Raw genomic sequence first — 23,500 nt, 5'->3', positions numbered from 1 at the left:
TTCATGCGGCCCTCCTGGTAATTTGAGTTTGAGATCCCTCTATAGATATAGTTTATTGTTGCTCTATAGATAGTTTATTGTTCTCTGAAAATCAAAGACAAGAGGATAAATATTTTTCAGATTCAGTTCTCACTTTGGTCTTGATCCCACTCCCACTGAAATGAATGGCAAAATTCCTATTTACTTCTGTATTGCAGGATCAGGACACAGGCTGTTAGAAATAAGTGATGGAAAAGATCTATTAGATTATCAAGTCTGTACCCCTGTAAATGCAAGATGTAGGCCAGGTCTACACTAAAAAGTTAAGTTGACCCAACTACATCACTCAGGGGTGTGAAAAATCCACCTCCCTGAGCAGTGTATTAAGCCGACTTAACCCCCAGTGTACACAGTGCTATGTTCACAGAAGAATTCTTCTGTGACCTAACTACTACTACTCAGGGAGCTGGATTTACCTGTGCTGAAGGGAGAACAGTGAGTGCCTACACTGAAATGTTACAGCAGCACAGCTGTGTAGCATTTCAAGTGTAGACACTTCTCGAGTGGAGGACTGAGATATGGAAATGAAACTATACTTGCATGAGTCCTACTGGAGTGTAAGTCTGCTGCATTAAATATTTCCCTCTCATGCCTCAAATGAAGGCCATTGTAGAGAACTCATAAATGCAAAGCTCAAAGTGTTGGAGATATGCTGGAGGAAATCTGTTGCATATTGTAGTTTCTCATATCTTTTCTTATTTTCCTATTGCTATCTTTTGTGCCCTGCCTAAGAAGCCTGCAGTGCCACTTATTCTGATGATAGAGTGCAGAACTACCCTTTTGTCCACATACATAGAATAAACCTTGAGTTTAGTCTCTAGTATCTGCATCTCTTCAAAGTGTGTGTGTGTGAAAAACTTATAGAGTGGCATTCCTTCTTCCTGAATGTTTCAGGGTCAGAAATGTTTCTGTTTCAGTTACAATGCTGAGCTTGCCTTTTAGATACCAGAGGCCCAAACCATTGCCCAGTGAAGTCAGTAGGAGTCTTTCCATTGACTTTACTGAGCACTGAATTAGCCTCTAAGGCCCTAGCCTCATCAATTATAACTTCTCACCCTTTTACTGAGAACACCCTGGAAAATAATGCCAGCACCTAGGTAGTTCATAACCTGCATTGAAAATTAAAGCAAGGTAGAGAAAAAGAAATGCAATTATATATTTTAGGGAATAATCTAGAACCCATGAAATGGAATTAAGTCTCAGAAAAAAAATGCCTTTTTCCTCAAAAAACCGTAACTTGCAATCAGATAGAATCCACTATATTTTAATTTTACAATGTTGTGGTTTACATTTTTTTTTCAGCTAGTTTAAATTGTATATAACTGGCTATGAAAATTGCAAATAAATCAGCCAAAAAAAAAAAGAGAGAGTCTGGAAATAAGAAAAACAGATCTAAGTAACTAAAATCTGAGCTCCGCTAATAACAAAGTTCCTTGTTAAGTTTTCCTTTTAAAAAAGAAAAAAATCCCTCACAAATTCCATTGCTATACACATGAGATGGCTAGTCTAAATCAGTGTCAGGAGTGAATAATTAAAAAAAAATTTCAAAACCCCTTCACAGCCACTTTAATCCTCCCACTTTCCGATTGTAAAACTGGCAGAATAGTGCCCTCCCCTTTTACGCTTATGATGCTAATTTCCAGTCTGGTGAGTATTTTGGCATCTTGGTACATGGAGTTTCTGTCTGTCTAAACTAGTCAGAAAGAAATTTGTCAGGATTAGTGTCAAACACATTATGATCTGTTGCCATGAGTAAAGTTAGAGAGGCAGTGTAATCCCGGAAAATCCAGAAATGCTGGGTCAGAACTGCTCTGAAAGTTCTATAGCCAGCTAGGGACTTGCTGAAGTACAGAGACAGATCTTTGAACATCCAGAATTGGATCAGTTTTAAACAACAGCCTCTCAATGGGTATTGTCCATTTCAGTTTTTGGGGGATAAAAGAGGAGGTAGCATACTGAGAGTATAAATAAGTTTAATACTTTTTAGTTGCTAAACTTCCTCACCAAGCTGCTGATCCTGTAGTCTTTACCTCAGTCTCTCCATTGACTTCAGTGGAGATCTTGGCCTTAGTCAATATTACAGAATCAGGCCCCAGAATAAGGCTTAATGTACACTAGCAATTTGCAACATCCTTTACCCTTTCTATTAAAAGATTTATGTTGTTGTGGACTCAAGATCTAGCAAATGCTGTACATCCAACTATTTAGTTCCTTGAGGGATCTACCTTGGAAGATAATTATCAGCATGAGCCTAGACACAGAACTTACTCAGCATTGTGACTTCTAATTTTGTACAATGAATCTGAAAAAGACTTTTTAGGGGTTGAAGTGTAGGAGGAAGCTCTCTCTGACAAACAGTATCTCTTTATGTCTGAGACACCTCCTAATCCTTTGGATATGGATTGTTTGGGGTCAATATGAGTCTTCATGGAGTTCACTTGTGGTCACTTCAACCTGACTTTTCCTGTATTCCAAAAGCAATGTTGTGTTTCCTGGCAACAAGTTGCAGATAGCGGCATGTTGAACCTTGCTGAGAGGTTCACAAACAAGCTAGAGCAGCTCATGGTTCACATGGTTACCACATTATTTGGCTAAAGCTATTAATCTCTTGTGGTCAGACTAGCTTTACAGGCCTATCTATGCAGATTGCATAAAACAAGGAAATGTCTGTTCAGCAGTTTGCATGGCCAAGAAAGGCCAAGCAGAAACCAGCCTCACTACTAACCAGCGAGTGGTAGTTGTTTATTTTCCCCTTGTTTTGTACATAGTTTACATGGCATAGTTACTCATTATTACACTCTGTATCCATAATATTTTCATTGTGCAGAGCTTCAAGAAAGTTCATGGTTCTGGGCATTGGCTCAATGAGGGTTTAAGATCTAAATTAAAATTATTGTATTCTTTAGGTATATATTTATATGGATCTTTCTCCTTATCTGTTATGTTACTCCTCTAAATACACATTCAGTTGTTGGACTTTACGTAAGGGAATGCAATCTTAAAATAGGAAATGTAATGCACCTTGTTTAAATAGTTCATTGTAATGAGGATGCCTTAGACCTTCAGTTACTGCAATTTGGCCTCCAACTGAATATATAATTTCATCATAAATGGGATCTCTCTGTTTTTCTCTCTCTTAAATCTTCAATGTGTTTGGAAACAAATATCAACAACTCTAAGGTACTTGGGAATATGAACTTCAGCAGATTCAAAAATTCGGAAGCACTTAGTCGTCTTCCTCATACATGCAAGGAGAAGCCCTAGAGAATGTCCAGATGCAGACTGTGTATTTGAGAGAACAATGCCAACTACCACTTTCCAGCGTTAGAGTGCCCAGGCTATGATATTTTAGGATACTCTTCAGTAAGGGGTAATATTTGCAAAGTTAAGCTGGGGTTTTTTCAGTGCTGTATAAATTATGCATCTATTTCTGCAGAAAATAGGAAAAGTTCAAAGGCATTATATTAATCATCTTTTCAAAACTAAATTTATCATTATAAAACCATCATGTAATATTTAGCCAACAAGATCCATCATTTGACTGAACATCCCAGCCCCTCTGTTTGGGAAGGAGACATCCTTGCATGCAATGGAATTTCTAGCCATCCATTCCATTGTACTTTTTTCTTCTTACATTGCATGATACTGTTAAACAAGAACAGCTCATGGTTCTTTTCATTTGTTCATGTGGAGAAAAGCACCCTAAAACTGGACAAATATAAATTAACATGCCCCTGACACTTTTTTAAAATGTCATTAGGGTATTTCCATATACTTCTAAAGTCCTTTATAGCCAAATAGAAGCCTTTTTACCCCCTCAGGGACTTCTGACTTCATACCATTTGCTTGGATTGTTAAATTAAGCAAGTTATCTCTCTGATCAGCACAGCTGTTGCAATGTATGAGATAACTCATTATATGTTATTGATAATACCAGGGATGAGAGAACAGCTGAAATTTACTGTGTCTTGCCACTTCTTGATATTTCTTGATTATACACAGCTGAATGGATTTGAATTTATTTTTTAAAAATTCTTTGCTATAAAAAAAGCCTGAGAGAGACACCAAGCAAGAAGTGCGTGAAGTGATTTTTAAAATGTGCCTTGTGCTTTATGATAATGCAGTCCAATGAATTCTTATTTTCCCTTTGTTATATTACCATTTACGTATGAAATAAAGCTAATTGGCTTCTAGCTATAAAAATCTGGAGATGTTATAAGGCCTATGTAGAGCTGTCATAGGAATCAGCAGCAATCACTCATTTATTCCCTTTCTCCTTTTGCATCAATAAGCAGATTCGAATTTTGAAAGCAGCTGTCACCTGGCTTCTGGTTTAGGTCAGTCTGTTCCTTGTGTACTTATGGTAATAAAACAATCCTTTCTAAAAGCAAAGATTTATAAGTGTTAAATCAGGTTGCTTGGAAGAATTGTTGATAGGTAATCCAGCGGTCACAATATTGTGTAATTGCCAACCAGTGCAGTTCATTAAGGATGAATAGCAGAAAAGAATTCACTAAAATAGTTTTAGTTGGGGCCTTCATCCTGAAGTCCTCTTTAACTTACACCAAGTAATTATTGAAATCAGTAGGAGTTTGATATGAATATGTACTGTACAAGCAGACCCTTGCAGCCAAATTTAAAAAAATGGCCTGTGATTTTGGGTATCTCAGTTGAATGCCCAACATGAGATGGTAAGTTCACCACCCAAAAACTAAGGCCCCCAGAGTCAGTGGCCTCTTTTGAAAATGTTATTGATTTGTAACTGATCATCAAATACTAATGCACTTGGTACAATTTTTGAAAATTCTATCCATTATCACTTTTAAAAATGAATGTATGACTCTTGAAGCAGTTTTAAAGCCTTGGGGACTAAAGTTCCCTATCCACAGAGCAGCTTTCCCAGTGTCATCCTTCTAATATGCCTCTGTATTGTTTTAGAGAGTTCATATTTAGTAGAGCTGGTTGAAAACTTTTAGATGGAACAGTTTTCTGTCTGAAAATGCATTTTCATTGAAATTACAACATTTTTGTGGAAATATTTTGTCTAACTGAATCATTTTGAATTTCTTGTTTTATTTCAGTTTTGTAATTTTGATTCATTTTGTTTTGACTTTTATATTTTAATGATGCATTTATTATATATATGAAATATTATTTTGAAACCAAAAGATTCAAGCATGTTATTAAAGCAAAACATTTCAGTGTTCCTGAATCAAAAAATTTTCAGAATTTTCATTTCATGGAAAGTTTTGAAATAATTTCTTTGAAATGTTGGAATTTCCTATGGAATGGAAATTCCATTTTTCCAACAAGTCCTAATATTTATCAGTGACAGTTGAATTTTCCCCTTGCCTGGTCAATCCTTGGACACTCTGAGACTATCAACCTGAATACCTACAGTGGTGGTACTTTACCTTATATTGACACGTTTAAACTGCAACCAGTGAGCAGAAACTCCACTACCAAATGACGATTTATACTCTACCACCTGGGACTCTATGGGACTGCATTGCACTGATACCACTAACCTAAGTTTGTATAGAGCACCTGACAACTTTCAGAACTTTGGTTCTACTGAACTGTGTTAGATTCAAACTGGTAATGTAGAAGTGAGTTACTAGTCCTTGAAGGAAGTCCCCCACATTCCCAGCATTTGATTTTTTTCATTGGCTTATTAGCAGAGAAATGAAAAAACACCTAATATGTTATAAATCTTGTATTGCTGTGGTTTCTTTTTAATGCCTCTGAATAATACCTATTTGGGTGGCCAAAAAAAAAAAAAAAAGGGCAGCAGAATGTAGAGAAGATTAGAATACTATTGATCATTCCCCTTTCAGTGACACATCCATAATTACAATAGATTCATTTAAGTCCACAGTATAAACTGTGAGGCCATCATCCCATATGGTTATAAAATAATTCATGTGATATTTTCCTTGCTTGCTTAGAGCTATAAAAAATTGTGAGAAACTTCTAGGGAAGAATACCGGCATATATAATGGATGGGAAAGTGCATCTGATGACCTTTGACCCAGTTGTTAAGATTATTTATTCATTATTTTTTCCGTATTCTTATTTGACATTTTTTATAAGTGGTTCACAGACTTCATTTGGTTCAGATACACAAGCCTGAGTTTGAATTTTATGATTCATCAGCTTTCAGTAGAGAATCTGAACAGTCAAAAGTTAATTGGTTTACATTAGCGTATTCCTGGGAGATGCAAAGAAAAAAATCTGGTAGCTTATTAGGCTGGATAGTACTTTAAGATTATAGCAACACACATACATTAGAACTAAAGTCACCCCATCAGTACAAAGATGCAATCTTATCAAAGTCAATAGGGTTGTACTAGTACCTTGGTGGGCAGAATTTAGCCCATTCTATACAAAATAATAATATGGCTTTTAGATTTATTGGATTTCCAAATGAACAGGTCATAGATCTAAGGCTGATTGCTTTGGTGAAACCTTGCTTATTTTGTCAACGTATATAGTTACTGTTGCTAGGGTACAAAGAGTCAGGCAAAGGGAGTGTTAATGAAGGGTTCTGTTTTCTAACAGCAAGTAAGGGAGAATTTGTCTCCTTGATTATACTTAACTGCTATATTCTGTTTATCTACTGGGAACACCCCACTTGACCAATGATGATGAATCAAAGCATAGTCATCACAAAGAGTGGATCAAACACGAGACCAAAGATGTTGGGGACAAGGTGCCCTTTTATTTGACAGAAACCCATAATTCAGAAGTGCTCTGATGAATGTGTTTCTGTACTCGGGAGAAAAAAAGAGCAGTGTAATAAACTCCACCTCTTTTGAGGTAAGTAGACATACAGGGCCAGATTCCGCTCTCAGTACCTTCATTGACTTAAAAAGAAAAGGAGTACTTGTGGCACCTTAGAGACTAACAAATTTATTTGAGCATAAGCTTTCGTGAGCTACAGCTCACTTCATCAGATATATTCAGTGGAAAATACAGTGGGGAGATATATATACACAGAGAACATGAAACAATGGGTGTTACCATACACACTGTAACAAGAATGATCAGGTAAGGTGAGCTATTACCAGCAGGAGAGCGGGGCGGGGGAAACCTTTTGTAGTGATGATCAAGGTGGGCCATTTCCAGCAGTTGACAAGAACGTCTGGGGGGGATAATCATTGGGAAATAGTTTTACTTTGTGTAATGACCCATCCACTCCCAGTCTTTATTCAAGCCTAAGTTAATTGTATCCAGTTTGCAAATTAATTCCAATTCAGCAGTCTCTCCTTGGAGTCTGTTTTTGAAGTTTTTTTGTTGAAGAATTGCCACTTTTAGGTCTGTAATCGAGTGACCAAAGAGATTGAAGTGTTCTCCGACTGGTTTTTGAATGTTATAATTCTTGACGTCTGATTTGTGTCCATTTATTCTTTTACGTAGAGACTGTCCAGTTTGACCAATGTACATGGCAGAGGGGCATTGCTGGCACATGATGGCATATATCACATTGGTAGATGCGCAAGTGAACGAGCCTCTGATACTGTGGCTGATGTGATTAGGCCCTATGATGGTGTCTCCTGAATAGATATGTGGACACAGTTGGCAACGGGCTTTGTTGCAAGGATAGGTTACTGGGTTAGTGGTTCTGTTGTGTGGTTGCTGGTGAGTATTTGCTTCACGTTTGGGGGGCTGTCTGTAAGCAAGGACTGGCCTGTCTCCCAAGATCTGTGAGAGTGATGGGTCGTCCTTCAGGATAGGTTGTAGATCCTTGATGATGTGTTGGAGAGGTTTTAGTTGGGGGCTGAAGGTGACGGCTAGTGGCGTTCTGTTATTTTCTTTTTGGGCCTGTCCTGTAGTAGGTAACTTCTGGGTACTCTTCTGGCTTTGTCAGTCTGTTTCTTCATTTCCTTCTTGGTAGCCTATGTGGGAGCAGAATCAGACCTGTTGTTCCAGATTTTCAAAAGGTTGATATAACAGGTTGATATTAAGGTTGATCACCCTTGAACGTGAAGGGTTCTTGCATGTGCATTTATACTACTTGTGCACATGTGAGGTTTTCTGGGTTGAATAGGTAGGTGTGCATTCCAGAAGATACACCCGTTGCATTGACCTTTAAAAACTGGCCCACATTAGTGTTTATTCATGAATAAACTTTGCATTTATTGAGCGCTTTTTCATCTGAGGATCTACAAGTATTTGAAAAAAATATTAATTTTTAAATGTTTTGAGTAAAAATATTCAACCAGATTCCTTGGTTCATTTGGCCTGCTTTTTTTCCATTCTGGTGATACAAAGCAGCCATGAGCCCAGCCTACCGGTCAATTACTCTTGGTTTCTGGCTGGTTTGTGTCACCAGAGTGGTGCAAAGCAACCAGAATATTCCAGTGAATCTGGCCCATAAACTCTACAGACCATATCCTCGGCTGATGTAAATGGAGCTATACCAGTTTACACCAGCTGAGGATTTAAATATAAATCTTCAAATGCAAATAGAAGGGACAACTGGGAATTGCGCTCTGAAAACCAGTACATCCAGTAATGTTTGGAAGATTTGCATAAGTCTGACATCAGTAGTGTCATTAGGAGCTACAGTCTCATCTGAGTTACACATGTATAAATCTGGAGCAAGCCCATTGTAGTTATTGCACATTTACGTCAGTGCAACGATAAACTTTGGCCTTTTACTTCCCTACTTTATGAAGGAATTAAAAAAAAAAAAAATTTCAGCTGATGAATGTTTGCAAAGTTTGTGGAAAGTAGTAATGCTGATTTACAGTCAGAAAGTAAAAGTTTTGCATCATTGTTGATGAAGGAGGTTAAGATTTAGGGGTGAATTTTTCTTGCTGTGACGTGTTTTCTTTCTGAATCTTATTTACTGTATATGATCTGCATGGCTTATAGTCATAGTCATAGCTGAGAGAAGCTATGTGACGTGGTGAGAGGACAGATTAAGCAAAGTACTCACCAAATAATTTCCTGCCCTGCTTGTCATCTACCCTCTTTCATTTTTTAGTTTAAGAATGTTTGAAATAAAGATAAGACCACGAGTGGACATCATGTCTACCATCTTTAGTGTTAGCAATTGCCTTCATGCAAGATATTGCAGCTGTGGGGGATGCTGTTCATTCTTCTGATAGGGAGCACCCAAAATCCAGTCACATGCTCTATTGCTACACTACCAAGACGATGAGAAAAATTCCTTTAAGACTCATTGCAACTAATTGGCTTGATATTTCACAACATTTTGCTAAATGAGACAATGTGTTGCAATGACTTTTTTTTTTTTTTATTTGGGGGTGGGAAATACCTAAAAGGGTTTTTGCCTTTTAAAGGAGGGAATAATGGCTCTGATGGTCAGACCAAAGGACTTAGGAGTCAGGATTCCATGCTCTGTTCTTGACCAGGATCACACAGGATTTCAATGGCAGAGTCAAGTCTCATAACTTCTCTAGCTCACCATTTGCAGAATAAGGGGGATAATAATACTTAACTGTTACTTCCTGTGGGAGTTTTACTCACTCACTTTTGGATATAACTTTCAGATCCTGTGAGCTGATACTGTGTAAGTATTTCAGTAAAAGAGGCTTGATTTTCAGAAGAGCTAAGCACCTACAACTTAGCAGAGAACACCATTGAAAATCATGCTGAACTTGCCATATATGTATTCAGGAGCCTAACTTTGGGCACTCGGGTTTGAAAATTGACCTTAAATTTTTTAAAAAAAAATTTGGTAGATGATCGAAGTATTGCAAAATTAAAAACTTGCAATATCCCATTCAATCTCTCCCTCTCCCTTTGCCAAATGCAAACCTGGTGTAACTGGGAGCAACTCTGAAGAGTTTTTGGAGTTACACTTGTTTACAACAGTTTTGAATTTTGCCCTTTCTTTTAGTTAATTTGGCACTACAATTCATGAGGTTCTGTCCTGCTCTCATTAATGTTAATAGGAAAACTCACTCTGCTTCTCATCTAATCTACATATTTAAGGCCTGGTTCAAAGTCTACAGAAGTCATTGGAAAGACTCCCATTGACCTCAGTGGGTTTTGGATCAGGTACTTATAGAGCATGACTCACTGTGGTATCTGGGCCCATATCCATTTCAATAGGAGCAGAGTTGGACCCATGTCTTCCAGGATCTGAGGCTGTGATGTTTAAAACGACTAGCAACCATACTAAAATAATTTCCTTTGGGTGAAATTCAGCCTTATAAAGCGCAGCTTAAGTAGTTCATAAGCTTTGTGCTTGCCATCTCCACAGGGCTGGATTTCGCCTTATAACTTTGCACAACTATTTACTTTGAATAAGAGAAGATAGCACTTACTTTAAAAATTGGCAGGGCTACCCAGGAGGTGTGAATACCTAACAAGTATTCTTGTGACTTGTATTTGACTGAATTTGATTTAACCAAGCTTGTAAATTTTAGCACGAAAGGACTTCATATCTATTTGGAGACCCAGTTGATCTGTTGTTCTCTTGAATAGCTTTTAGACTTTTGCTATTTCAGGGAGGAGCAGGGTTTAGTCAGAGAGGAAATCAACAGTTACATACTTTTAGATAGTGTTTAGCTCTTAATCTTGCTTCATATCACAGCTGGTCTGATGGGAACTGAGTTTCATTTCCTGTGCAGACCTTTGTTGATCAGTGCACCTTTTTTTTTTCTGTTGTCTAATGTATGTGGTAAGTTTCATGACATGTATCTGAACTTAGGAGCAGAGTTTAAAACCCACATACCTTTTCACATTACTTCCGATTAAAAAAAAATCTTTTTCTCTTAAACTTCTGTTGGCACATAGTATATACGATAGAATCGCCTGGATAGTCCGTAGATCGTTCAACTCATTAAACTTAAGTTCATCAGGAGAATTAGAGGGCCATATTCCTTGAACAGAACAACATGTGATTTTAATTTGCTGTTAGTAGGTGCATAAGAAGCTTGCTTTAAAGGATACAAAATAGATATCAGATGGCTTCGTTGCCATTCTCTATGGATTGGGTGCAGGGTAACAGTTATCCAAATTCCGTTCTGCATTGCACTGGGGCAACTTCATTGAAATCAGTGGAGTCTCATGGTCTAACTGAATACAGAATTTGGCCCTCCTTGTGTGTATGCAATATATATACTCACTTAAGTGATGTTCACTAAAGAGAGTACGGAATATTTACTCTCATAATGTAAATAAAATTCCATTAAACAGCCCAGTTTTTTATAAAAAAGAAGCACGATCTAGTTAGTGGTTAAAGTATAGGACAGGTTATTAAGAGGTCTCTATTCCTTTCATCCTGAGGGAATTCTGCACCACTGCGCATGTGGAATTTGCACAGAAATTAATGTTTTTTGCACAGAATTTTCTTTCCCTTCCCAGAAATGGGCTGCAGAGTTGCTGGCTGCCATTAGAGGCTGCTGGACCCAGCAGAGCACAGCTCAGCTCACAAGTAGAAGACACTGCCAGAGGGAGGGGGAGGGAGCTTGAGGGTTCCTGGCAGCTGCAGATCCCGGCATGCCCTGAAGGAAGGAGGCAACATGCAGGAATCTCCACACAAGCCCGGCCCAGCATCAGGCTGTTTCTCCCTCTGGATCCCTGGGCTCTGGGGGTTAGGGGGTGCGGGTGTTGGGGGGGGGGGGGATTGGGGGGGTTGTGCGGCTGGGGGGCAGGGGAAGTGTTGCGAGCATTTGCCTGGGGAGGACAACTGGGGACTTACAGTGGGAGGGAGTGTGGGTGTCTGGGCTAGGGGGCGCTCTGAGGGCTAGGGGGAAGGGGTGAATGTGAGTGTCTGGCTTGGGGAGGGTCCCGCAGCTGGCTCTGGTGGGGAGGAGTGTGGGTGTCTGGGGTGGAGTGCGCCTTGCAGCTGGGCTTTGAGGGGAGGAGGTGAGAGTGTCTGTTCCCCCTGCTGTGCTCTGGGGGGAGGGGGGCAGAGAAACAGGAACTGAGTTGTGGTAGGGGTTTCTTTAACTCTCTACTCCTGGAACATTTTTTTTTTTCTCTGTATTTGTTACAGGCATAGTTGCTGATACGTATTTTGAAATAAATTTACCAAAATAATTGAAACTGGTGTGATTATATAGTGCTGTTTTGACAAATAAAATATGCAGAATTTTGCTGAATTTTAAAATATTGTGTCCAGAATTTTTAATTTTTTTGGCACAGAATTCCCCCAAGAGTAATTCCTAGCTCTACAAGTGATTTGCTGAGCTAGTTTGGACAAGTCACAGCTTCTCCATGTTTCAATTTCTCTGGATGTAAAATGGGGATGAGAATATCTACCTACCTTATACGGTTGCTGTGAGGCACAATTTGTTAATGTTTGTAAAGTGCAGTAACCGTCTCAGTTGGAAGGTGCTACAGAAATACCAAGTAGTGTTTTATTATTGGTTACATGTTGTACAGCTAAATATGCAGTGGGAGTAGCTCTTGACCCAGCAGAGTGTTTGAATGAATTTCCTGCTTTCCCAAATCTGTACCGAACTCTTGTGTCCACATTTCCTTTCCTGTTATTCCTGCTAGTGACATTTCCAGATAAAAACTGAATAATATAACTTGACCAACATTGATAGGGGTGATCCTTTGATCTCATCACCAGCAGTACCCTCCCTCATAATACAACATATCCAGAAATGTTACTGGAACATGGAGGACTCTATTGCGTGGAGTTAATCATTTGGAGGAAAACTCAAGGAGGGGTTGAGAGGGCACACACTTTATCCCTTCCCCACTAGGATGGGTTTTAATTCCCAATCCAAACATAGTCCATTATACATTATGTAGGACCAGCCTCATTTTATATCCACATTTATCTGTCCCATGCTTACCTGCTGCAATCTCACATTGTTAATTATTTACATCAGAAATATTAAATCATAATACTGAGGTTAAACATGAAGTTATTTCGGCTAGGGAATGGATCCCATATAATGTTAAACTTCTGGCGCTCTTACTTTTCCTAAGTCCCTGATTTTAGTCTTTGTCTCACATTTAGGCCTTGCACAGTTGAGAGATACATTGTCATATTTAGTTTCATCACCAGTATCTGAGAGCTAACCCAGGAATGTAATCATGCAATCACCTGCTGTATCAATCACAACTAATTTTGTTTCTGGGCTTTGCATTACATATGCTCGAAATAGGTCTTTTTTTGAGGCACAGAAGGAAATGTTTTAAATGAAGCACTGTTAACAGACAAATAACTTTGTGGACATTTGTTCAGGTTGCAATGCATGAGTACCAGCAAATGTTACAATTGAAAAGGTTTAAGCATTTTAAAATAATGGAAACATTTATAGAAAGGTAGGTAAATATTCAAAGCCATCCACAGAACTTAAATAAGAGGACCTGTGTTAAATAATATCTTGCCTGTTTTAAACATTTTCATTCCTAGATTTTAAATGTATGTCAATTATGAAGTTTTACAGGCAAGGTTTAGAGGGACCTCAAAAAAGTCAAACATTTTGGGATATTCAAAGATGTCTAGGTGACCTGGGCCCCCAGCTCCCACCAAAATTATTGGGAAGTGGGCATCTCAATGTCCAATTCAGTTTTGAAAACTTCACCCTTTCTAATATATAGATTGAAAAAGTATCATTTTTAAAGCACCTATTATTTAAAAGAGATTTGACTTTCAGACTTTTAAAGAAAAATCTACTGTGCTGTATCCTGAAATAGGTAGTGGATTCCATTTTCATGGCAATTCAGGAAATTAAAAATAAATAAATAAATAAGGTTCCATTCACGCTACAAAGAAAACCAACTCCCAAAACACCCACAATGACTGGATGTATCACACAACCATGTAGAGTCATCTCAAGAACCTTGGCCTCTTAGCGTCAGAAATATAGGCCTGTACTACTTGTGCTAAGGGAAAGCCCCTGAATGGCACAGTGGAGAATAGAAGGACTCTTATGTTCTATCTAAGCTGCAACCAGCCACCAGTGGATAAAATTCTCAGACTGTAACCATTACAATTAGATACACTGATCATTACTACATTTTCTTAATTACAACCTGTTTTATCCACTAAGAAGAATGTTTTTGAAGGGGGAGGAATAAACTGTGTTTGAGCTGGATGGATGGGATCTCAACCTGATTGCCAAACAAGTGTTAAGGAGCTGCCCTTCTATTGCTAAATGGGAGGGGAATCTGGCATGGAAAAGGCTGGGAACCATAGAGCTAAAAATTTACAAAAAACATTGCACACCAGTAAAAATCAGACTGATTTTTCAATAATAGTCTGAAACTAAGAAATATCTTGACTTATTTAACGAAAGCTTTTCAGAACAATTCTTAGCCTTCAGAGTAAACAGCAATTTTCAGGCCAACCTATTTTTGCTAGCCAGAGTTATAAGTTCACTAAACATAGGACTTACAATGGGAACTAGTTGCAGACTCAGCTGTGAATAGGCTCTCCATAATTACAGATGTAAGGGGGGGAAAGTAATTGCAAGTCAGTTTATTGGATCAGTATCTGACACTGTAAACCTCATAGTTACTATGGGAAAGAATAAATTGCCCTTTTGCTCTGGCTGAAGAACTGTCAGTAGAAAAGTCATAAGAAAAACTCCCAAGTTCCCATTTGCTGGTGCAATTAAATGATTTGTGCATTCATATTGAGGGTTTTCTATGTGCAGCCATTATGCTGAGTTTTGGAAAGTTGACCCGTTAAGTCTAAGTTGCTGCAACCAAGACACTACTAAAACAACCACAGAGTTCAGTAAATTCCCCTAAAATTAATAAAAAAATTTCCCTCATACAGCTCATCAATATTGCATAGTACTTCTTTATTTCTCATCACCTTGTAACGCAGTTGAAAGTATATGTCAGATTCTGTATTTTAGCACCGTTAAATATGTTATTAGAAACATCAAAGTAATGTATCAGTAACCAGCCATGGTTTGGATGCCTGTGAAATTTGTTTAGCAGCATTCAACATTTTATGACTTTGGTCCTCCAAGGAACTTTATCACTTATGTGATATTTTAGGCAGGGCTGTGGTCTTGAAAACACATTTTGGGTGGCAAATATGGCTCTTTGTGTTTTTGGATTATGTTTTACTCTGTACAGTATTTGCATTGATATAAGACTATTGTAAATCTTTGTCCACTGTATACTCACGTTAGTAAAATCAGCAATATTTGCCAAGTAAAGAGCTTTATCAAAGAAAATATTGACATCTAAATAGAGCTGTATACATAATTCACCAAACATTTTTAAAATTGCTTTTTATTTTTTTGCATTTCACTGCAATTTTGTGAATAGGGCTGAATTTTGTGGATTAAAAATTGCAATGTGTCATGCTTTGGCTTCAAAGTAAGATAAATTGGGAGTGAATCTGAGCCCATGTTTTATTCCAAAGCAGTCTTATTGTGAAAAGGAAACAAACAAAAAATGCTTGGTCTTTTCAAAATTAGATACTTTATTCAAAGATGAATTTTTGTGTCAAAATATACAAAGGTAAGTGTATATTTTAAGATAAAAAACAAAAATCCTCTGAAACAGAATTGCAAAATTGTCATGAAAAATTTTACACACAAAAACTCACATTTACAATGCTGCTTGCAAATACTTCAGATAATATAGCTCTGCTTTTCAACGGAAATGATATCCTCAAGATTTCACACATTGTTTTCAAATAAAGTAGTTTACAGCTTATTGTTACAGAACAAAATGACTGCATACCAGGAAGGTGCTTTTTTCACTCTAGAAAGTGTATGTATTCTTGACTTGCATTCAGTTTCAGCAGGTTCACACTGGTAATTTATTACAAGTAGTGCTGGTTTTCTTATTCGGTTTATTTTTTATTAGGGCTGTCAAGCGATTAAAAAAATTAAGCGCAATTAATCACATTGTTAAACAACACTAGAATACCACTTATTTTAAATATTTTTGGATGTTTACTACATTTTCAAATATTAATTTCAATTACAACACAGAATACAAAGTGTACAGTGCTCACTTTATATTTTTATTACAAATATTTGTACTTTAAAAAACAATTGTATTTTTCAATTCACCTCAGACAAGTACTGTAGTGCAATCTCTTTATCATGAAAGTTGAATTTACAAATGTAGAATTATGTACACAAAACTGCATTAAAAAATAAAACAATATAAAACTTTAGAGCCTACAAGTCCACTCAGTCCTACTTCTTGGTCAGCCAATCACTCAGACAAACAAGGTTGATTATCTCCTGCAAATTGTAATGCTGCCTGCTTCTTGTTTACAGTGTCACCTGAAAGTGAGAACAGGCCTTTACATGGCACTGCTGTAGCTGACGTTGCAAGATATTTACGTGCCAGATGCATTAAATTCATATGTCCCTTCATGCTTCAATCACCAGTCCAGAGAATATGCTTCCATGCTGATCATGGGTTTTGCTTGATAACTATCCAAAGCAATGCGGACTGACGCATATTCATTTTCATCATACTCACTCTCCTTACAGTGTGTATGATAACACCCATTTTTTTCATGTTCTGTGTGTATATAAATCTCCTCACTGTATTTGCCACTGAATGCATCCGATGAAGTGAGCTATAGCTCACGAAAGCTTATGCTCAAATAAATTGGTTAGTCTCTAAGGTGCCACAAGTACTCCTTTTCTTTTTGCGAATACAGACTAACACGGCTGCTACTCTGAAACCTATTGTTATAAGTGTGATTAATCGCGAGTAATTTTTTTTAGTTAATCATAAGTTAACTGTGATTAACTGACAGCCCTATTTTTTATCATTTATATGCAATGTTTGGTTCGTACATACTGTTCTTTCCTAAAGTATAGGATATTACTCTTAAAATAATGCTGGATAAGGGGACGCATTTCTGAATCAGTGTGGGTGTTTTGTGCATTATGCATTGATAAAATATGCTGTGGATCGTCAGATTTAATTAGTGTATCAAGATTTCATAGGGTAGGAGGAGGTACTGATAAGAAGACACAGAAAGTACTAAAATAGCCCTCCTTTTTAGGATCTAGTTATTTTTCATACCCAGATTCAGGTTGGAATGATTTCATATGTTGGCAATACATGTAATGAACAGATGGTTAATTATTCTAGAGATTTTGCACATTATACTATCTTCTCAACAGAAATCCTTTTAGAATCACGGCTATGACATGATATCATTTAGATAACAGTATTGATTAACTTGCAAAACGTGCCTTATATGTAGTAATTTATAAATATGAAAGAGGTGAACTTTTACCAGATGGAGACATTCTATTACACAATTCTACTGCTGCAGTGAGACTGAAAGTTCTCAGCAGTGAATCACACTTCTCTGAAATGAAATGGGCCAAATTCATCCCTGGTGTAACTCCATGTTGACTTCAGTGGAGTTAGAAAAGGGGTGAATTTGGCCCAGGGTGATTAGGAGAGTGAAACTGGTGGAACTATTCTGTTAATAAAAAAAAAATCATTTTGTATTTTTCTCATACCTGTCCTTAAAGATTATATAAAAGCATACTGAAGAACAAAGAGAGCTAAGCTAAAAACAATACCATGAAGCATTCATTCAAATAATACTGGGCCAATTCCTTAGACTGGGAGCTCGTGGAAGCAAGGGCCATTGTCCCTTCTTGTATGTCTGGGAAGCATCTAGCACAGGGATCGGCAACCTTTGGCAAGCAGCCCATCAGGGAAATCCGCTGGCGGGCCGGGACGGTTTGTTTACCTGCAGCGTCCACAGGTTTGGCCAATCGCAGCTCCCACTGTCCGCTGCAGGCCAATGGGGGCTGCAGGAAGCGGCGTGGGCTGAGAGATGTGCTGGCTGCTGCTTCCCGCAACCCCCAATGGCCTGGAACAGCGAAGCGTGGCCAGTGAGAGCTGCAATCGGCCGAACCTATGGCACTACAGGTAAACAAACCATCCCGGCCCGCCAGTGGCTTAGCCTGACAGGCCGCGTGCCAAAGGTTGTCGATCCCTGTTCTAGCACTTCAGGATCCTAACTGCCAACAAAACACAGAAACAGTAATACTAAATCCTGAAATGTGCTGCGTGCTTACAGCTCCCATTGGGAGTTCAAAGAGAGTTGCTTGTGTTCAGCACCTCTCAGGATTTAGATCCATTCCTTGTGATTCTTTGATAGGAAAACACAGACTGAAAGATGCATAGCAATGACGTGAGATAAGCTGCAGTCTCTCCTGCCTTTCTCAAGCAAATCAATAAAATGCCACTAACTCATGTTTAAGTACCCATTACTTTTGCTATAACAAGTGTCAAATATGGCAGGTTGTTTTTTTTTTTTACGAGTTGAACATGCAAGAGTTTTTAAACAAACTATATACGTTTCAAATATTAGACATGTTTTTGCTGGCTGTAGTCAGTGCAAAAAAGAAATACTTTACATTGGGTTAAATGCTATGTTGATAATACTCAAAAGATTCATTCATCTGAGTTATTAGTTCTTAGTGAAAAACTATCAAAATGTGAAAGCATGTAAATAGTTCATAAGTGAAAACCAACAGCATTAGCTAGGCAGTATGCTAATCCTAGTCATTTACTAAAGAAATCTGATTCTTCTTGTAAGGGTGGAGTGATACTGTGTAAGCAGCTTTGTGCAGCCTGTCAAGAATCGATCATTTATTTTATAAAGACAGATATAGGTATGCTTTGACCCCCCCAAAGCTGTCTCTTTGCACTGTGATCAGTGTTCCTGTGGAATCGTTCGTTCCTTTGAATGTCCAGGTTTAAGCTCCCATTTGCTAATAAACCTCTGATCTTTGATGTATTTCTCGGTTGGCTACTAAGCAGTAGTTTTTAAGTTACCTGGCTTTATTATTTATTTATTGGCTGACAACACAGAAACTTGCTGTAAAATAATTTTATGGCAGTTTATAGAAAATGGAATCCTGTTTTCAAAACACTAGGCAGAAAGTCCAGTATATGCACAAATGTTGTGATTTGCTGCTGTGGCTCCCAAAAACATCTCTTTTCAAACAACTATGAAAATATGCAAATTGTCAAAGAAGAAATATTATTTATTGTATTACTAAACACCCGTGTATCTCAGTAAAAATTTATACTGCACTTTATAGAATGTAGATGAGACATATCCCCTGCCCATAAAAGCTTACAACTAGGAGCTACTCATGCAAGAAGTAAGTTGCTTCTCAACATGAGTTAAACATCTAACATTCTATCCCACCACTATAAATAAAGTTATTCACATCTGAGTCATAAATATTTTATGTAAATAAACCATTACACATTCATTAAGGACAATGGAATATTTTAAGATCTTTGAAGGCTATTATCAGCTAGAGGTGAAGTTCATAATTTCATAAACCACTGCTTAGGCCCCATTCTATAGTCTTGCAAGAAAATTCCCATATGCCCTGTCTCTACTGGCTTAGAAACTCTACTTGGGATCTGTGTACATGGAGCTTCAACTGGAGATGGGACTTAAAGACTTTATGTGAATAGCCTTTTTGAACACAAATCCAAACACCCTCAAATTTGAGAGAGATGTTTAGATTGGATCAATTCAAAACTTTGAGGGTCAAGACTATCTTTGCTGTTCCTCTGAAACTGGTTTCAATAGTTTGGCTGGCCAGTGGGAATTGTTTGCTTGGAGCAAAACATTCTTTAAAACATTGGTTATCTCCCTTACTAATGGCTGGCCAAGTGGTGTTAGAAGCCATTTTTGCTGAACCATACTGACGCCACATTTAAACATGACTCCTACATCAGCATAACAACCAATTCTTTGAGGTAAAGAATATAGGCTCCGACTCCTCATAGGTAATATCAATTTTCTCTCATTATACTTCTGAAAGCACCAAATTACTTTATATAAAGTTGCATGTTGAAGTGTTGATTTTGTAGCGGCAATACAGCGCAGAACAAAAAGCAAATATTTCTCTGAGTAAGCTTCATAATAGTAAAATCAATTTTTCTTTTCATATTATGCCAGTTCTTTTCTCCCGCACATGTGATGGAAGATAATTGAACTCTCCGGTGGATTAGCAGCAGATGCTCCTCATCTGGAGACATTTACATTTCCGCTTCTTCCCTGAAGCACTAACTTTCACAAGAGTAACCTTTTGAATAGTATTTGGCTGCTTCATCAAACAGGGTTGTGTGATGTATTTGCTTGATAGTATGCTACAAATGTCAAGGATGCATATATTGATCTTTCCATAACTCCTCTATAGTGAACAAATATCTCTGTACTAGGAAGGTTTCTTTTCTTTCTATGCTTATACAATATTTCTTCAGTGTCCTAATTGATATATTAAGGGTTAGATTGCACATAGCCCTTGTGTGTGTTGGAGGAAGAGCTAGGAACCTTCCCCTCTTCTATTCTCTAAGCAAGGAATAGGTGGTCCCTATAATAAGAGGATGAGTGCAGTGACAACCCCCTCCTAACACTTTCTACAAAGAGGGTGGAGAGAAGGCAGGGTTGTGGCTCCATTACTTTTCCTCCTCATTGGCCATCCAGAGAGAGTGAAACATCCTGCAGCATCCTAAGGTATGGAGTAGCAGATACACAACCTGGAGTTCTGGAACTTCCTGACCCCGATGCACAGCCCCAAGATGTTTTAGCTCATGCTGTACACAGCCATGTTTTGTCATCATCTGGCTAGAAATAGGGAGACCCAAATTGTGCCCACTTACATCCCATGCAGCCCTGCTGAAGTCCATGTGGTTGCTTGAGGTATGAGTACAGAATTTGACCCTGAGTGCTCAGAGTTCCACCTTAGTTTAGCTTGCCAGTAGTGGATAAGCCTGGTGGAATTGAGACATGTTTTAATAGCATTGTTTCCAGCCCTCTCCCCCTCAAGTTGTTCTTGGATGGATTAAAAATTGAAAATTCTTTGTTTTTCTTATTCTTTCCAGGGGACATGAGTTTTTGGTAGATCTGAATATTATGAACTTGTATGAAACCATTGAGTTTGACCAAATGCGGAGGCTGTCCACACCATCCTGCACCAGTTCCAATTCCAACTACTACACAGTCTGGAAATACTTCTGCAGGGACCACTTTGGCTGGAGAGAGTACTCAGAGGTATCTGAAACTTTCCATAAACCTGTTTTGGACCAAAATCCAAAATTATATTGGAAGCACCTGCTCAGGTGGAGTAGGTATCATTCAAGTGTAGTATCTGTATAATATTTGATGCCCTTTCTCAGGGGGCCAATACTCTTCATTTGCAGGGGGCTGGATAGTTTTCATCTCCACTGCAAGTCTATTGATGTATAGCAGAGCAAAGATTTTGTTTCTCTGTGGTCAAAATTCACTCTGCATCTTATGGCCATAGAAAGCTTCCAGGACTGCAGAACACCGCAGTCCTTCTTCAAAGTGCAGGGGCTGTGGGCTGAGGCAGGGAAGGAACAGGGACTAGGCCAGTGATTCTGTCATTGGCCAGATTCATTGACCAAAGTGTTGTGAGGGTGCTTCCTGTTGGTTTAATCAACTACGCTAGTGCAGAGGTTGGAGTAGCAGCTGTGTGACTACTTAACCCCTACCTATAGGTTAGCAGTGTATTTTAGTTTTTCCCAGCCCCAGTCTCCACATAGTTCCCCTGCTCAAACTCATTTACTTGGTTTTAGTGAACTGGGGCAGGATATTGAATTTCATCTGCTGAGCTTAATCTTGCCATAGGGGCACCTGCATTGAGACAGCGTGGAGCCACATTGCCCCAGGTTGGATTGCCAAGAGGGACTGCGCCTCAAAGAGGCAGAATCCTTCTGAGTTCCCCAGCATGCAGAAGCAAAGCACCCATTCAGACAACACAGACCACTCCCTCCTGTGTGCCCTTTTCCCCTTGTATAGCTGCAGAGCTGCTGGGTATAGGTTGGTCCTGTAGGATTAGATTTATTTTCAGCTTGTACCTAGCTTAGACTTGTTCCTGTAAAAACACAGAAGTAGAGAACCAAATCTAAAGAGCCACTAAACCTCTGTAATGCTTTCCTCTTTTTGAGTCTCTATGGGCTCAGAGAGCAATGTTTCCAAAATCCTCTGGTATCGGAGAATGAAACTAGTTAGTTCAGTGTCACCAGAATCATGAGAACACTACTGCACTTTTCTACACAAGGGTTTATAATATTTCTGTGCATTAGTCTCCAATTCCTCCTTTAGAAACAGCCACAGAAACGTAGAAGATTACTTAAACATCAGGGGGACTGATGAATAGAATCAATATTGCATATAGCCAGCAGAGACAGCAATAAAATGAGAACTGTGCTCTGCTGAACTTTTGTTCCACAAGTGACCTGTGATAACATTTTAAATGTGGAAGCTGACTAACAGGTACAGTAACTCCTCGCTTAACATTGTAGTTATGTTCCTGAAAAATGCTACTTTAAGTGAAATGATGTTAAGCGAATCCAGTTTCCCCATAAGAATTAATGTAAATAGGGAGGTTAGGTTCCAGGGAAATTTTTTTCACCAGACCAAAAAACTATACAGTACTATCAAATTTAAGAGCAAATTAAAACATGCTAGTTTCAGGGGAGTGTGGCTAATCCCTCAAAAACTGATTTTAAGGTATGAAAGAATGTTATATAGAGATCTATCCTTAAAGGAAAACTCTTTTCATTTTGATCTGTTCATTGTTCTGAAAACTCACTTTGGGAAGGCAGATGAATGGTTTAATGCTGGGATTCCTGTGTTCAAATCTTGTCTTTACCAGTGACTTGCTATAGGAGCTTCAGCAAGTCACTTAACCCTTCTGTGCTTCAGTTTATCCTTCTGTAAAATGTGGATGCTAGTATTTCTCACTCTCACAAGAGTATAGTGAGACTTATTTTAAATTTGTCAAGCATTCTGAGATCTTTGAATGAAGAACAATCTAAATGCAAATGAATAAAATGAATATGTAAGTCATTAAATGTAATTCTCCATTTTATTAGTGCTTCTGAAGCAGACATTTGAGGTTTATAATGTGATTAGACAAATACCCATTTAACATTTTAGCTGGGTAGTTGAACTGTTATATTAAAAACACTTTACAAAAACAGTTGAAGATAGAAGCAACGTTAGTTCTTTTGCATTAGGAAAAAAAAGTAAGTTATGGTAACTTTTCTTTCTCAAACAGCCTGTTGTACGATTGATAGAAGAAGCCAACTATCGGGGTCTGAAAGAGGTTCGGTTTGTTACCTGGCACAATCAGTATATCTTGAACATCAAAGATGGCTTCCAACAAAACGCATGTTTCCGAAGAGAAATTAAGAGGAGACCCCTTCTTCGCTCATGTGTTGTGCTGATGCCATTCTTACAGTAGGTATCCTATGGGGGGTGGAAACTTTTTACTGTGAAAGGGTACTTTTCAAAGATCCTTCAACAATGGTTACTTTCCTTCTTTAACACGTGACAGAGGGAATTTTTCCTTATCTATTATTTCTAGATTTTCCTAGCCAGTATGTCCAGTATTATTTACTGCTTGCAACTGAACTCAAAATCAAGTGCTTTGGTACTCAATCTAGTAGGATTTATGAATGAGTGATACTTATTTTTTATGTATAAATACGGGCCCTGATTTAGTAA

The 23,500-nt window shown here is 38.2% G+C and overlaps 1 protein-coding gene across 3 annotated transcripts in view; it reads left to right on the top strand.

Moving 5' to 3' along the window:
• Positions 1-23,500, top strand: part of TIPARP (TCDD inducible poly(ADP-ribose) polymerase) — a 61,783-nt gene that overhangs the window by 31,308 nt on the left and 6,975 nt on the right. For all 3 annotated transcript variants that reach the window (XM_077825910.1, XM_077825909.1, XM_077825911.1), the window contains exons 3-4: positions 20,851-21,019; positions 23,052-23,233. In XM_077825910.1, coding sequence (XP_077682036.1) covers positions 20,851-21,019; positions 23,052-23,233 — 351 coding nt within the window. The remainder of the gene's footprint in view (positions 1-20,850; positions 21,020-23,051; positions 23,234-23,500) is intronic.

Source organism: Eretmochelys imbricata, chromosome 9 (genome assembly GCF_965152235.1).
Source record: "Eretmochelys imbricata isolate rEreImb1 chromosome 9, rEreImb1.hap1, whole genome shotgun sequence".
Taxonomy (NCBI): Eukaryota; Metazoa; Chordata; order Testudines; family Cheloniidae; genus Eretmochelys; species Eretmochelys imbricata.
The sequence above is the reverse complement of the archived record's forward strand: the minus strand, read 5'-3'. Positions and strand labels throughout refer to the sequence as shown.